Here is a 15,147-nt window from a genome sequence, read left to right on the forward strand (position 1 = left end):
AGTTGCGTCCATAATTCATGCACAGGCTCATGGAGGTAGGAAAAAGGTGGATTAGTGAGTCAGATGTCAATTAGTGCACAGTTGTACTTCACTCGTTACATGCTGGTGTCCTACTGGTGTGCACAAATGTCATACAGTAGTGGCAAAAAATGTTAGTAGTGGGATACGGTCGTTCAACTAGTGTGCCCTAGTTGTCCGATTTGTGTGCTGAGTTGTCTTAGTATTGAGGAAGAAGAGCATACTAGCACATGGACCTAGATCTCAAGTACAATGCTCAAACGGCTTTCTATACATGAATGAACGAGCTTGTGGTTAATTTGTGACATTCAAACGCAGACCCCACAAAGTCAAGATGTTGCTTTGATGACATTAAAGCCTTTTCACACTGCACTTGGTTTTATTGGCATTCACCGCGGGTAGGGCGCAGAGGTGACAGCGCTCCGGTGCACGCTTGCCCACATTTAGAAGTGGTTGCTTAGCAGCCTACCAGGAAGCAGCAAGGATGCATTTCCCACTGGTTGGTGTATTGGTGTTAGCACTCTGAAATCACTTTGTCAACCTCTCTCTCCAACTGGATGCACCGCCTGACGTCACCGCGATGCGGAGTTAAACATTTTTCAACTCGAGGCGCAGTGCCGGCACGGCCAATGCGGCTTGTCGCTGTGCCCTCGCAGCACATACATAATGAATGGGTTCGTTGACAGCGCGCTGCGCTCAGCAGTGTGAAAGGACCTTTAGTTAGCAGGCAGACGTAGTAATGTGCCCCTCTCGTTCATATTTTAACAAATGAATTGCGATTACAGCCAATACTGGAGCCACTAGCTCTTACTTCGCTACTTCTAGAGTTGGAGAAAGAGCCTGGACAGACGTTTCCTGCCACTACAGGGGAAAGGGAAAAGTTTGTCAAATGAGCAAAACTGATCTTGATGACTTAAGTGCACTGCAAAAGAATGCTGCTTGTTAGGTCTTAACTCCCTTGTAGAGAGTTTAGAAGCCAAAGTCAATCACAATACGGCCTGACATGCAGGTCCACCTCCGACTGTATGAAAGGTGCTACATACTGTAAATCAAGTATTGGTGGGTTGATAGACTAAAATATGTCCCGGGGTCCAAGTATCGCCATCATAAAACCTTTATTAACTATCATGGTTAACTTTTCAGTAACAATTTTACAAATGTAAGAATAAGTAAACCATAGTTAACATAAATGCATTAATACACACTCTAAACTTTAATGACAAATGAGGAATGCAAAGGTGAGTCTTGTAACAGATTCTAACATTGAGTCTTGTCAAAGATTCTGCACTTCTGGTGAATATTTGTGATTAGCATAATTAGCCTCACAGTCAAATTGTCTTGAGGTGTGAATGGTTGTTTGTCTGTATGTGCCATTCGATTGGCTGGTGACTAGTCTAGGGTGTAATCCGCCTCATGCCCAAAAAGTGAGCTGGGATAGGCGCCAGTTCACCCACAATCCTAATGATTGGACACAGTAAATTATTTAATGTTTGCGTCAAATGACGTCATGTCAAAGTCAACCCAGTTTTGTGTGATTTAAGAGACCTAAAACCTTTACATGTTTAACTGTGTGTGATTTAAGAGACCTAAAACCTTTACATGTTTAACTTTAGAGATTCGACTGTATTGGGAGGGGGGCGGGGGTAAATCAATCATTTGCTGTGAGCTGTGAAAGAAACCCAGTTGTAAGGGAACACTTACAACAAAGGAAGAAGTTGAAAGACTACAACACAAGTTCTTACCCAAAGGGGAATGCAGGGGTGAGGAGGGATGGTTGGGGGACTTGGCAGGTGGTGACGGTGGGAGTGGGAGAGGTCTGAGGGTGGTTGGGACCCGATGAAGACACTGTAGATTTAGGGAAGGAAAACATCACACTGAACCTCTTATAACATATTGACAAGATATACACTCGCTGCCACAACATCACAAGCATGAAGACAGATACGAAGATACTAGTCTGATGGTATTCATCTTTAAAAACAATTTTTTTTAAAACACTGTGGTTGCAGTTTGCAATAGTGCACTGTATACTCAATAGCTTCTGCAGATGTACCAAATAGAGTCTTTAAAGTCTGCAATGTAAGTAGTGCAGCAAGATCACAGTACAGAGAGGAAGACAGTGAACCTTATTGCGGGGATACATTCCAGACCCACCTGTGATAGGTTGAAATCTGTGATATAGAAAGACTATATAAAAATATATATTTTACCCCTCCCACACACTTGACACTTATTAATACACGTTTTAAAGTAATTCTTAGCACCTGTCCTCAGTTTTATGCTGTCAAAAAAAAAAAAAAAAAAAAGGGAGACATTCAGTATAGCATCAGTTTGAGGAAATGAAAAGAAGACTCTCTGGCTCACACCATTTCCCAAATAAGAGGCAACGCATACTTGTGTCAAGCGGTTTGTCACTCCAAATTTGCTGCAAAACTGACAAATTAAACAAAAGAAATTCTAAATTTGAAACCAAAATGTTCAACCAAACCGTATAATTTCAGCTAATGAAAGTCCACTATCAATAGCATCTATAAACAAACGAGGCATCCTCGAGCAGCAGCGGCGAATCATGACAACTTATCCACTCGACAGTAAGCGAAGAAGTGAAGGATTGAATGGAGAGCAATCGCTTTTGACCACACAAACAGCAAAAAGCACGGCCGCGACAGAAATAGCCATTTATTGGCAATAAGCACAAGAAGAAACCATAAAGACGAGGAGTTCATTTCAAGGTGAGGATTTCTGTCACTCGTAGGTGGAGATACAGGTCCACTGAATGTTTATGTTATTTTATTTTTACATGTCAGCATGTTTCTGAATACACTAATCTTGGTATGTATGGATTGGTCCTGTCCAAAGTGCAAAAATAAATTACAGAACAGCGTTACCCGCGGTGTGTTTTTCAGAAGATAACGTAGTGGAAGATCTCAGCTTACATTCTGTGGAAAAAAAGTGATCTTGGGCTTGAAAAGCTTGGTTATAACTGATATAACCCATAGACAGGGTCACAGAAAGTAGCATAGATGTTGCTGTAATTAAAACCTTCAAACAAATGCCGATAATCAGCATACACAAAACAGCATAAACGTCATTTCTCACAAGCATACATTCTCTCTGCTCCATTGGAACAATGACAACTAATCTATCTTAGCAGGAGACCTTCATTGCCTCTTTTCCTTGCTCTCAATTATGCTGCATCTACATCCAGTAGAACTCAGTGCTGCCCGGCATGTTGTGCCACAACCTGGTACTACACTGATGGTGCACAACTCTAAATTTGGTTGGTCTCTTAATGTGTGAGGATGTTGTTGTAGACCTACTCCATATGTAAAGTGCCTTGAGACAACTTCTGTTGTGATTTGGTGCCATATAAATACAATTTCATCTAATTGAATTACATTCTGAATAACACCAAAAACCCATAAAAAAATGATCACTTAATAATCTGCAATATAGCGGGGTTTGAATATATTTCACGTGTAGAGCGTAGATAACGTGTCCTACCCATGCTGTGAGCTCCCGAGAGCAGCGACAGGTCAGGTTCATCCTCTTCCAGGTCATTCAGACTGTACACATGCTGTATGTCCACTTCAAGCTCCCTGAAATCTTTTGTCAGGACTCCAGGACGAGGATGTAGGATGCCACCCAGGTTTGGTTTGGCCAGCTGCTGCCACTGGTGCAAAGTCACTGAGCCTGAGTATAAGAACCAGAGGCAACGGTGCTTGTAAATACATTTGGTCGATAAATGTCCAATAACAACAAATCCAGTGTTAATGCTTGTCATGACTGTTGACAGACATTTTCAAGAAAACCCATTTATCAATTTTCTATAATGCTTGTCCTCACTTGGGTGGTGGGTTAGCTGAAGTTTATCCCAGCTAACTTTGGGCAAGAGGCAGGAACACCCTGGACTGGTCACCAGCCAATGGCAGACAATAAAATACGATAAAACATGAAAAAACTCTGGTTTGACTTGGTACAACTGAACTGACGGTCTAAAAAAGATATACGCAAGACGACGAAGGAAAAATATGTTCATCTCTATAATGTAGGGACCTTAAGTACTAATTTTGTGTTCATTTGCACATTTGTTATACAAGCCGCCCAATTAATGTGGCTTGTGCATGGGAAGTGGCATCTTGGCGGCTACAAACACGGTGTGCAACTCAGTTGGTAGCGTGTGTGTAACGGATTATACTGTAAATTTCGTTAGGTTTGGTGTGTCAGAAACAAAGTTAGTGGCAACACACAAGTGCCTTGGAGTTTCAGCCATTACTTGTTGCACCAGAATTCACACCTGCAGACAATTTTAAGTATTCAATCAACATACCACGCATGTTTTTGGGATGTGGGAGGAAACCTGAATAACCGGAGAAAACGCCCGGAGTTCCTAAAGACTCTGGATGTTGTGGGTCTGTCCTGGTTGACACGCCTCCGCAACACCGCGTGGACATTGGGGACAGTGCCTCGGGATTGGCAGACACACCCTCCGGTCCCCCCTTTTAAGAAGGGGGATCGGAGGGTGTGTTCCAACTATAGGATACACTCCTCAGCCTCCCTGGTCATGTCTCTTCAGGGGTGCTGGAGAGGAGGGTTCAGATTCAGGAGGAGCAGTGTGGTTTTCGTCCTGGCTGTGGAACAGTGGACCAGCTCGACACCCTCGGCATGTGATTTGTGGACTTGGAGAAGAGGTTGGACCGTGTCCCTCGTGGAGTCCTGTGGGGAGTATGGGGTACCGATGCCACTGATACGGGCTGTTCGGCCCCTGTATAAGAGTTTGGTCCGCATTGCTGGCAGTAAGTCGGATTCGTTTCCGGTGAGGGTCGGACTCCGCCAAGGCTGCCCTTTGTCACCGATTCTGTTCTTAACTTTTATGGACAGAATTTCTAGGCACGGCCGAGGCGTAGAGGGGGCCCGGTTTGGTGGCCTCAGTATTGCATCTCTGCTTTTTGCAGACGATGTGGTTCTGTTGGCTTCATCAAGCCGTGATCTCCAACTCTCAGTGGAACGGTTCACAGCCGAGTGTGAAGCGGCTGGCATAAAAATCAGCACCTCCAAATCTGAGACCATGGTCCTCATTTGGAAAAGGGTGGAGTGCCCTCTCCGGGTCTGCCCCAAGTGGAGGAGTTCAAGTATCTTGGGGTCTGAATGGAACGGGACATCGACAGGTGGATTGGTGCGGTGTCTGCAGTGATGGGGACTTTGTTATGCTTTGTCTTTGTATGTTGTGGTGAAGAAGGAGCTAAGCCGAAAGACGGAGCTCTCAATTTACCGGTCGATTTACTTTCCTACCCTCACCTATGGTCATGAGCTGTGGGTCATGACCGAAAGAACAAGATCCCGGATAGAAGCAGCCGAAATGAGTTTCCTCCGCAGGGTGTCCTGGCTTTCCCTTAGAGATAGGGTGAGAAGGTCAGTCATCCGGGAGGGGCTCAGAGTACGACCACTGCTCCTCCCCATTGTGAGGAGCCAGATGAGGTGGCTCGGGCATCTGATTAGGATGCCTCCCGGAGGCCTCCCTGGTGAGGTGTTCCGGGCACGTCCCACTGGGAGGAGACTCTGGGGACGACCTTAAGCCCCAATAATAACAATAATGCTGTCAAATAGTTACTTTTCTTTAAAATATTAATCTTGGGAGGACAGGGAGATCTTGAAAGCCTTTTGATATGACAACAATGTCAGGTTAAAAGAACCTTCAGTGTGAGATAATTGATGTCAGACAGTCATGCCAAAAATGATTAACATTCTCTGTGTGAAGTTCTACCTTCCAGAGGTTTGACGATCTGGAGGCGGTCAGGCAGGTATGACCTGGATCCTGAGGAGTCACAGGAGTGGCGAGAAGTTCCATTGGAGTAGTTGGTGCCGGTTGATGCCACTGGGCTGGAGGCCAAGCTGTCATTTGGTGTCAAGAAGCCACTGGAACCCTCGTCCTCCTCGCTGTTTGCTGCCAAGGCACGCAGTTTCCGCTCACGCTCCACATCGAAGAAAGGCCGCTCAGAAGAATGGTTTTGCTGGCGGGCTGACAAGCTGTGCAAAGCAGCTTCAAGGTCCTGGCCTCCCGGAGTTCCTGGCTGGCCCAGACGCTTTGGCCCACTGATGTTACAGAAAGAACAATTGGCAATGTTGAAAGAAATTACTCAAGCGGTGACATCCGCGTGTGTTCAGGTTCTGTGACACACCTGATATCTTCTTTCTGGGCGAAACTACAGCTGGGCTTTGCCTCCATAGTGAGACTGGCATTGTCAGAGCCGTAGTAACTGGTGCGGGGCGTGCTGGTACAGCTGGACTGCACGGACACCGGGCTAGAACCTGGAAGCCCCGGAGAGTGGCACAGAGAGCGGAGCCTCACTGACCTGTTCACCACACGCACGGTTTCAAACACACGCCTCGGGTGGGTTCTGCAAGAAAGAAAAACAGGTATCTTTAACGTGGTTTAAAAAAAAGAAATCATACTTCAAAGATTTGTTTTAACCCCCATAATCCAAACGAACCGTTGTACTCTATTTATTTTAAATGCTCATCCACAACAATGTCCAAGTGCCCTGTAGTGATTTATTAGAATGCATGTTTTGACGCGTGATTGAAAACATTAAGTATTCAGTACCTGCAAAAATAAATAAATAGAAATCAATAGAAAAGGTGAATCAAAAAATGCTTTTGGAAATGTCATTATGGTAAACACTCTTGTATTGGCCCTCATGAGACTGTACGGGTGTACTCATTTTTCAAACTGTGCTGGGTAAGGAACCGAGGCCTGCCGCAAATTAGTGTTGCACCAAGTACCGATACCAGCACTGAACCAGAGGTATTTTGGATATAAAATATAGCACGGTACCACGTTTTTATACAACCCCAATTGTATAAACGACGTTGTGTTAAACAAAAATAAAAACAGAATGATTTGCGAATCATGTTCAACCTATATTTAATTGACTACACTGCAAAGACAAGATATTGAATGTTCAAACTGATAAACTTTATTGTTTTTAGCAAATAATCATTAATTCAGAATTTTATGGCTGCAACAGGGTCATGTTTACCACTGTGTTTCATCACCTTTTCTTTTAACAACATTCAGTAAACGTTTGGGAGCTGAGGACAGTATTTGTTGAAGCTTTGTAGGTGGAATGCTTTCCCATTCTTGCTCGATGTACAGCTTCATCTGTTCAACAGTCCGGGGTCTCCGTTGTCGTATTTTACGCTTCATAATGCGCCACACATTTTCAATGAGAGACAGGTCTGGACTGCAGGCAGGCCAGTCAAGTACTAGCACTCTTTTACTACGAAGCCACGCTGTTGTAACTAGTGCAGAATGTGGTTTGGCATTGTCTTGCTAAAATAAGCAGGGGCGTCAATGAAAAAGACGTTGCTTGGATGGCAGCACATGCTTCTCCAAAACCTGTATGTACCTTTCAGCATTAATGGTGCCTTCACAGATATGCAAGTTCCCCGTGCCATTGGCACTAGCACAGCCCCATACCATCACAGATGCTGACTTATGAACTTTGCGTCCATAACAGTCCGGATGGTTCTTTTCCTCTTTGGCCCGGAGGACACGACGTCCACAATTTCCAAAAACAATTTGAAATATGGACTCGTCGGACCACAGAACACTTTTCCACTTTGCATCAGTCCATCTTAGATGAGCTCGGGCCAAGAGAAGCCCGCGGCGTTTCTGGGTGTTGTTGGTAAATGGCTTTGCATAGTAGAGTTTTAAGTTGCACTTACGGATGTAGCACCAAACTGTATTTTCTGACATTGGTTTTCTGAAGTGTTCCTGAGCCCATGTGGTGATATCCTTTGCACATTGATGTCGGTTTTTGATGGAGTGCCGCCTGAAGCATCGAAGGTCACGGGCATTCAATGTTGGTTTTCGGCCTTGCCGCTTACATGTAGTCATTTCTCCAGATTCTCTGAACCTTTTGATGATATTATGGACCGTAGATGATGAAATCCCTAAATTCCTTGCAATTGTACGTTGAGGAACATTGTCCTTAAACTGTTCGACTATTTTCTGTCACCCCATCTTTTTCTCAATGTCTTTATGTCTCAAAAGTGTCTGACTGCATGTTGTCGTACTAGAGCGGCTCCAACTACCGGAGACAAATTCCTTGCGTGTTTTTTGGACATACTTGGCAAATAAAGATGATTCTGATTCTGATTCACAGGAGCACGTCAATCACATTCTCGTACACATCACTGGCATTCACAAGTTCATGTCAATCATGCTCACACGTGAATAGTGTAAATCTTTTATTAGGTAGTTCAATTCAAAAAATTAAATTATAGAGATGAACCGCACACTGCACACACTCAGAGAGAAGTATTTCATATTTAAAATATGTATTATTTGGATGACTGTAGCACATCGCAAATAAAAAAAATTCCCCATATTGAGAAACTAAAATATAACATCAAACAAAATAGTAAATTAATTCAAGAAACAAGAATCAGTGGCACTAACATTTTTCACAGAAGCAAAAACTGCCTCATGACAAAAAGGGGCAAGGCATCATTTTCTGTATTGTATTTCTCCGTCTAACAAACTATTCCCATCTTTTAGCTTTTTGTTGAGAGAAATTGTAATACATTTAGGCACTTAATCGGAATCCAATATTGAGAACGACTACATCCATGCACCCATGGCTTCAGTGATGGTCATACAGTACACTTACTTATACTCTGACGAGGCAGGCGTGTCCAAGCCTTTCCGGAAGGTCCCCTCTATCTCTGCTGCCAGGCTGTCCATGGGGAGGACGGAGGCCAGAGCAGTGTAGCGCTGCACCGTGCTGTTGGGAAGGCTCTTATTTCGCAGATTTTTTATGTCCTCTCGAGCCTCATGGAGCATGTCCTCACACTGGGAGTACTTGTCCCGCAGGTCCTTGAGCTGCAGACAGGTGATAAAAATACCAAACTTAAATCATTTGCCATTGACAGTGTAATGTCTTTGCTAAATTATGGTCATTTTAAAATACAAACGCCACATTAAATGTCTTGATCAAAATGTGATTTCATTTCTTGCCTCGGACTGCAGTTTCAGGTTATTCTCACGGGAGGCACTCATATGTTGATTCAGCTCCTCGTTCTCATTAGTAAGCTACAAGGACCAAAAGAAGGTACAGTATTGGAAAGTTTTCAATTAAAAAGTACCATTTGTAGAAGCAGAGCATTTAATATAATCCATAAAATGATTCCTTCTTTAGTTTGAGTTTAGTATCAAGTGTTGAGTTTCTACATCTTTACTCACACGTTTGCAGCGGGCCTGCAGGTCAACAATCTGAGCAAGAAGTGAGCTGATTTCCTCTTGTTGCCGAAATGAGTCTTCTACTTTGCGTGCTAGCTCGTCTGATAGGTCGACTACTTGCTTGTTGACAGAGGCTAAAAATGCACAGGCCCCATTAGTGCACTTGAATAAAACAGTGTTTAATGGAATTACAGTGTTGCAATTACATTAATGAATGAGATTACTTACACAGCTCTTCCACACACACCATCATCAGCTCCTGCTCTTGTTCCTCATAGTTGGTTGTCTCTGTGCAGAGCTCGCTGGCCTGCACAAATAATGTTGGGTCTCATAATTTATGGGATTCAACAGAATTTGAATATACACAGCATATTTAATTATGGACTACAGTTCTGGAAAACACCAAACAAAAAAAATGCACCATGTTAGTGTCACATTTGATTTACATAGATTAATAAAAAACAAAATTAGAATTACTGCCACCAGGGAATCAAAAAATTTAAAAAAGAAAGGAAAAATGTCTCTTCAGTTCATAATTTGCAGTGCATACTGAAATGTGGTTACCTCCAATCGAAGTTTGCGGTTCTCTTCCTCTAAACATTTCAGTTTCTGCTGCATGAAGTCATAGTGGACAAAGTTGCTGAGAGAACTGCTTGATTCATTTATTTTTATTCTAAGGAAAAAAAAAAAAATTCACATGAGGAATATATGTACAGTATTTATATATGGTCTAAATGTGGTAAATACGTGTTGATCATTTAGTAAACGTAATATTAATTTACACTCATTCAATTGGGATAAAAGTCAAACCAGGCCAATTCAACTGTATACAGTGCAGATCTTTATGGCAGTTATTGCAATTTAAATTCGATTCACGAATCTCTTCAAATCAAGCTTCAGTGCAATATTTACAATGTACAGTGATATTTACAAACATGACAAATATAATATTAAAAGCTATTACTCTAACACGGATGAGAACCAAATGTAACAATTGTTTCCTTACGTAGTTATTAGGTTTTTTTTATTATTACTTGTTTAACATTGTTTTTATGGAATTGTATTGCATTTTGTCTAATTTTAACTCAGCACAATTAAGGATTAAGGATTTTTTTAAGTTAAAAAGGTAAAAGATGGCTCTTTTAGAATAAAAAACCTTATTTTAAAAAATCACATTATATATTATATTATTTCATTTGACTTCTTTTTTCATGATGACTCAGAGGTTGGTTAGTGTCTGACTGTCTTTTATGGTGTGTTGCGGCGTATGTATTTGTGTATTTATGAATGTGCATTAATGTATTTATGTCTATGAACTGTGAGCTGCAAAGGTTTTTCCAACCAGATTAATAGAGTACCTGTCATCAATATGAAGTACTGAATTAACTTAAATTATGTATGTATGATGACTTAAATTCCAATATAATTTTAACAATGGCACAAGTAGTTCCATTTGATATGAACAAAATGTTATATCCCAATAATGATATATATCCCGATATAGTATTCATCCTTAAAATGACAAACTAATGGCAATTTTCTCTGATCTTTTCTCCATTTGTTTAAAAAATATTTGATACATAAAATTATTAAAAGAATCAAATATAAAAACATTAAAACACAAATATCCAGTGGAAAACTTATCAGCCATTATTTTTATTATTATTATTATTATTATTGCCATTGTCAGTGAAAGATAGTAGTAAGTATATTCACTAAGATTTTTTTCTCGGTCTCATAGTGCGACATGAAACAGATGGTACTGATAAAATTAATTGGGGAAAAAAATCAAACAAATAAGAAGAAGGAAAATGTGAAAAACAATATAAATATTTGGTGGTACAACCAGTTTTCAAGGAATGTACCCTTTTTTTGTGCACATTGTAATGTAGTGAAATGTACAAAGTTGTTGACATCCATACCCCTCTAGCTGTGCCACAAATGAGTGTTTGCAGGACATTGCTGCAATTATTTTGCTGCAATTATTTTGCTGCAATTTTAGTGTGGCATCACTTGGAGCGCGTGCACACTCTACGGACTCTGTTTATTGAAGTCAGATCACAAGTGACCAGTGGAACAGTAACAGTTGCCTCCCTAGTACATCATCCCCACGTCCCATTTTCAAATTCAAAACAGGTAGCGGTATATATTTTATTGTCTGTGTAGATTCTCAATCATCCAAGTCATCATAATTTGCAAAGGTTGAATCAAGGCAACTGGACTGTTCAGCCAAGGTGCCATGATTTAACCTTTGCAGATATATTGTATCTTTTATGTGTGGACAAAACGAATCACACATCAGGGGCACACAAAATCACTGTGTTCAAAGAACAAACCCAACAAAACATAAATTTCACAAAAACAACAAAACCGTAATTCAATTCAGTGAAGGTTTACTGGAAATTAATGTGAATTTTGCTGGTGCCTTTCACCTTGGCAAGTGCCACTCTCATATCATTTTCACAACAAAGGCTGCTCTTTTTTATTATTTCTACAATCCTCGAAAAGGGTTTATGGGTAACAGTACATTTTTTGGGCTCTTTTATTCAAATGTTCTGCATTAACCGCATATGGTTTGATCTTGACAAAAAGGTAAACCTCATAAAAATCAGTTGAGAAATTAGTAAATTAGGATTTACTTTCAAGATACATGCATTGCCTTTGTTGGGAACGTTGCACCCCACCGACGTGGCCGCTCGGTAGGCACGTCAGTTAGCTGGGCTACTACAGCGCTGGCGTATCAAGCATGCTTTCTGTTCATCATACATGCAAACCAGTCGCCTTTTGGCGAAATCTGCCGTTTTGAACTCAAAATATGTCATTTACGTGAATCGTATAGATCCAATGAGTTTTTCATGGTGGGGGGTCGCCTGTTCCGTACAGGCTGTTCCGTACTCCTTGAACGCTGGCAGCTAGATCCATTCCACACATAGATGGAATTTCTGAATATTACTCCGCGGCGGACTACTATGTGAAAGCGCATCGGCCTGAGGTTCCGCCTGTGCGCTCGGGACCTGCTTTGGAGTCACAGGAGTTGACGACACCAGAAAAAACACTTCCGACGCTTCAGCTGTTAAGAAGTAATAGTACTTTTACTCCGTTTTAATGATCTAAATGTCGCTCGCTACTTTTATTTATCAATTATTGCTTATTTATTAAGTATTCTGCGCACGAGACTTCGACTTCCGCATCGGGCGCTGTTTGCGTCAATCCAGTTTAAGCACTTGTGACGTTTAAGTCTAGTTCACAAATCAAACGACAAGAAAGTCACGTGACCTCACACAACGTCTTCTATTGGTCTTCGCGGGCATAGGTATTAACACTAGATAACCCGGCTGATTGTCGTGCCTACGTGGCGGCCATTTTGGAAAGGTCGTCATTACCATGAAGGCAACGGAGCACTACACTTGTTTACATTTAGACGAACAAAAACAACAGCTTTCAAGTATTGTAGTATTTGTCTGGCACTATCTGCCCAAACGTGGATATTTCACCGCACTTAAAACTTGAGAAAACACCTTGCAGTAAAAAAAAACATTTTATTTTGTTATATTTATTTTATTGATGTTCATGCTGTCATTAAAAAAAATCAGAAGTTACTCAGTATTTACTCAGTACTTGAGTAATTATTTCACTGTGTACGTTTTACTCATAAGTAATTTTTTGGAAGACTACTTTTTACTTTTATTTGAGTCACATTATTGTCAAGTAACAGTACTCTTATTTGAGTACAATATTTGGCTTCTCTACCCAGCTCTGGAGCGGACATCCTCTATTGCTACTCTTACGTTTAAGCAACATTTTTGCTCATCAGATCAGCCAGTGTCGTATTTGTTGCAGTGGTCTTTTGTATTCGCGTCGAGGTGTTGCGGGTCGGGGGCCTGGTTGTGGTCCCAGCGGAAACACGAAGCACACGTAACATCGGCGACAAGAGCTGATACGCTAGTACATCGTGTATTAATTATGAAACGCGCCTACAATTATCTAATTAATTTATGGATGCTAATGTTAAATGTATTAAGCGACGGGGCGATGTGGGGGATTATGTCACAACACAGAATGAACTGACTTCAAATTCAGAAATGGCCAAAAAAAAAAAAAAAAAAGTTACATAATATTTTCCTGGAGGATGCATTTGCGATTATCCTTTGAAGTTGGTAATAGTGAAAAATTAAGTGAAGCAGACAATGATTTTAGTCAATTCTTTTCCAGAATGAGAGTGCTTAAAGAGGAGGATGCTATTCATGTGGCACAGCTTGAAGCAGGCTTCGGGTGCAGGTGGAGATGGGCCTGGCTCAAGTTGCAGGCCAAAACAAAAAACCAAAGAAATGACGCAAATGCTATTTTTTATTTTAAATTATTATTTTTTATTTTAAGAAATGACGCAAATTTTATTTTAATCTGCTTGAAGTCTTCCAGACTGCTTAATTTATGTTAAAATCCCCAAATTCATATTTCACATGTTTACTGAGGCACCATAGAGCCAATATTACATCCCAAATACGAGAAAAAGTTGGTTGAGTAAAATATGGCACCTTTAACGTACAGATGGACAAACACGAAAAACAGCTGCGCTGACCTAAATTCACCAGATTAGCTTCCGTAGGTTTTTGTATGGATGGTACAACTCTCTACCGAATAAGTGCCTTTCTACCAAAAGATCGTTTTCATGATAATGATAATGTAGCCAAAAAAAAATTTTTTTTCGGCAAATTGTTGCTGTCAAGCGTCTCTGTATGTACATTGTACTTACGGTGAGTGTGATTCAGCGTTTTCTATCTCCTCTGTGCTTGCGTAGAACTGAAGGAGGTCATCTCGCATTGAAAGCTCATGACGCAGTTGAGCAATCTGGGAAATAGGCCACAATAACTTAGAGAAGAGTCATAACTAAAGGGTGATCTAACCAATGTATATCGAGTTTGGTGGCACCTCTTCTTTTGCACTCTCCACCTGTTCATCCAGTATTCCATTTCGGGTTGTCAACTCTTGATTTTGTTTCAGAAGCGACTGGCCAATCCGTGCTGCCAACTCAAGATCACGCTCTTTCTGAAGAATATTGCATTCATACAAAATATGTCAATATATAGTAGCAAAACAATGAGATTTTTTTTCTGTGCCCAAATTTATTTTGCTTATTTATTGACAGGAAGAAGTGTGCTGAAAGAGGTAAGAGTTTAATCCTCTTTAGTCCTGCTCATCCTGTGTGCGTGTGTGTTTGTGTGTGTGTGTGGGTGCATCTTGTGTGTCTTACCTCCTCCAGCAGGTGTGTGACGGCCTTAATGTCATGATATGTCTTGGTAACCTGGCCAACTCTGTCTGAGCACAGCACTGAGAGAGGGAGGGAGGCAAAAAAGATCTCATGAATGGAGGACAGGATCCATATACAATACCGCTATATCTTTCAACCTTCTTTCCCTCAAGGAGATGTGAACTACAGTATGACCAGCAATCCTGTAATTGCCCTCCAGAATTCCGTCATGTCATGTACACAATATTTGATGCTTTATATACTATTTATATGGCTTGATGCGGTGCAGCTTGCTAAATCCGTGAATGTGTTTTCTAGACTTTAAACCGATCTGATTGGCTTGATCGGTATCGGCCGATAATTAGCATTTTATGCTGATCGGCTGATCGGCTTTCATGTCATAATTCGCCGATCCGATCAATGCTCTGCAAGACATTTAGTCCGCGTCGCCATGGTGTACAGTATATTTGAATCCAAAAGCTACTTTATTTTTAGCCTTGTCACGTGCCTTTTGATGTAGTACTGTTAATAAATATCTGACCACCAATAAAGTTATTTTAATTTTTTTTTTTAAATATATAAAATAAAATAACAATTTTAAATATATAAAATATTAAAAAAAAAAAAAAAGAAAACA

At 41.0% G+C, this 15,147-nt stretch overlaps 1 protein-coding gene across 3 annotated transcripts in view; it reads right to left on the reverse strand.

Annotated features, from left to right (window-relative positions):
* The window catches only part of hap1 (huntingtin associated protein 1), a 39,367-nt gene that overhangs the window by 2,435 nt on the left and 21,785 nt on the right, over window positions 1–15,147 (reverse strand). For 2 of the 3 annotated variants that reach the window (XM_061680276.1, XM_061680275.1), the window contains 12 exons: window positions 14,514–14,590; window positions 14,192–14,308; window positions 14,016–14,110; window positions 9,827–9,935; window positions 9,491–9,569; window positions 9,266–9,396; window positions 9,041–9,115; window positions 8,694–8,905; window positions 6,198–6,416; window positions 5,783–6,111; window positions 3,523–3,711; window positions 1,761–1,863 (listed from right to left, as the gene is read on the reverse strand). In XM_061680276.1, the coding sequence (XP_061536260.1) occupies window positions 1,761–1,863; window positions 3,523–3,711; window positions 5,783–6,111; window positions 6,198–6,416; window positions 8,694–8,905; window positions 9,041–9,115; window positions 9,266–9,396; window positions 9,491–9,569; window positions 9,827–9,935; window positions 14,016–14,110; window positions 14,192–14,308; window positions 14,514–14,590 (1,735 nt within the window). The remainder of the gene's footprint in view (window positions 1–1,760; window positions 1,864–3,522; window positions 3,712–5,782; window positions 6,112–6,197; window positions 6,417–8,693; window positions 8,906–9,040; window positions 9,116–9,265; window positions 9,397–9,490; window positions 9,570–9,826; window positions 9,936–14,015; window positions 14,111–14,191; window positions 14,309–14,513; window positions 14,591–15,147) is intronic. The other variant, XM_061680277.1, reaches the window with a different exon arrangement.

The sequence above is a fragment of the Phycodurus eques genome, chromosome 6 (assembly GCF_024500275.1).
Source record: "Phycodurus eques isolate BA_2022a chromosome 6, UOR_Pequ_1.1, whole genome shotgun sequence".
In the NCBI taxonomy this organism is placed as follows: Eukaryota; Metazoa; Chordata; class Actinopteri; order Syngnathiformes; family Syngnathidae; genus Phycodurus; species Phycodurus eques.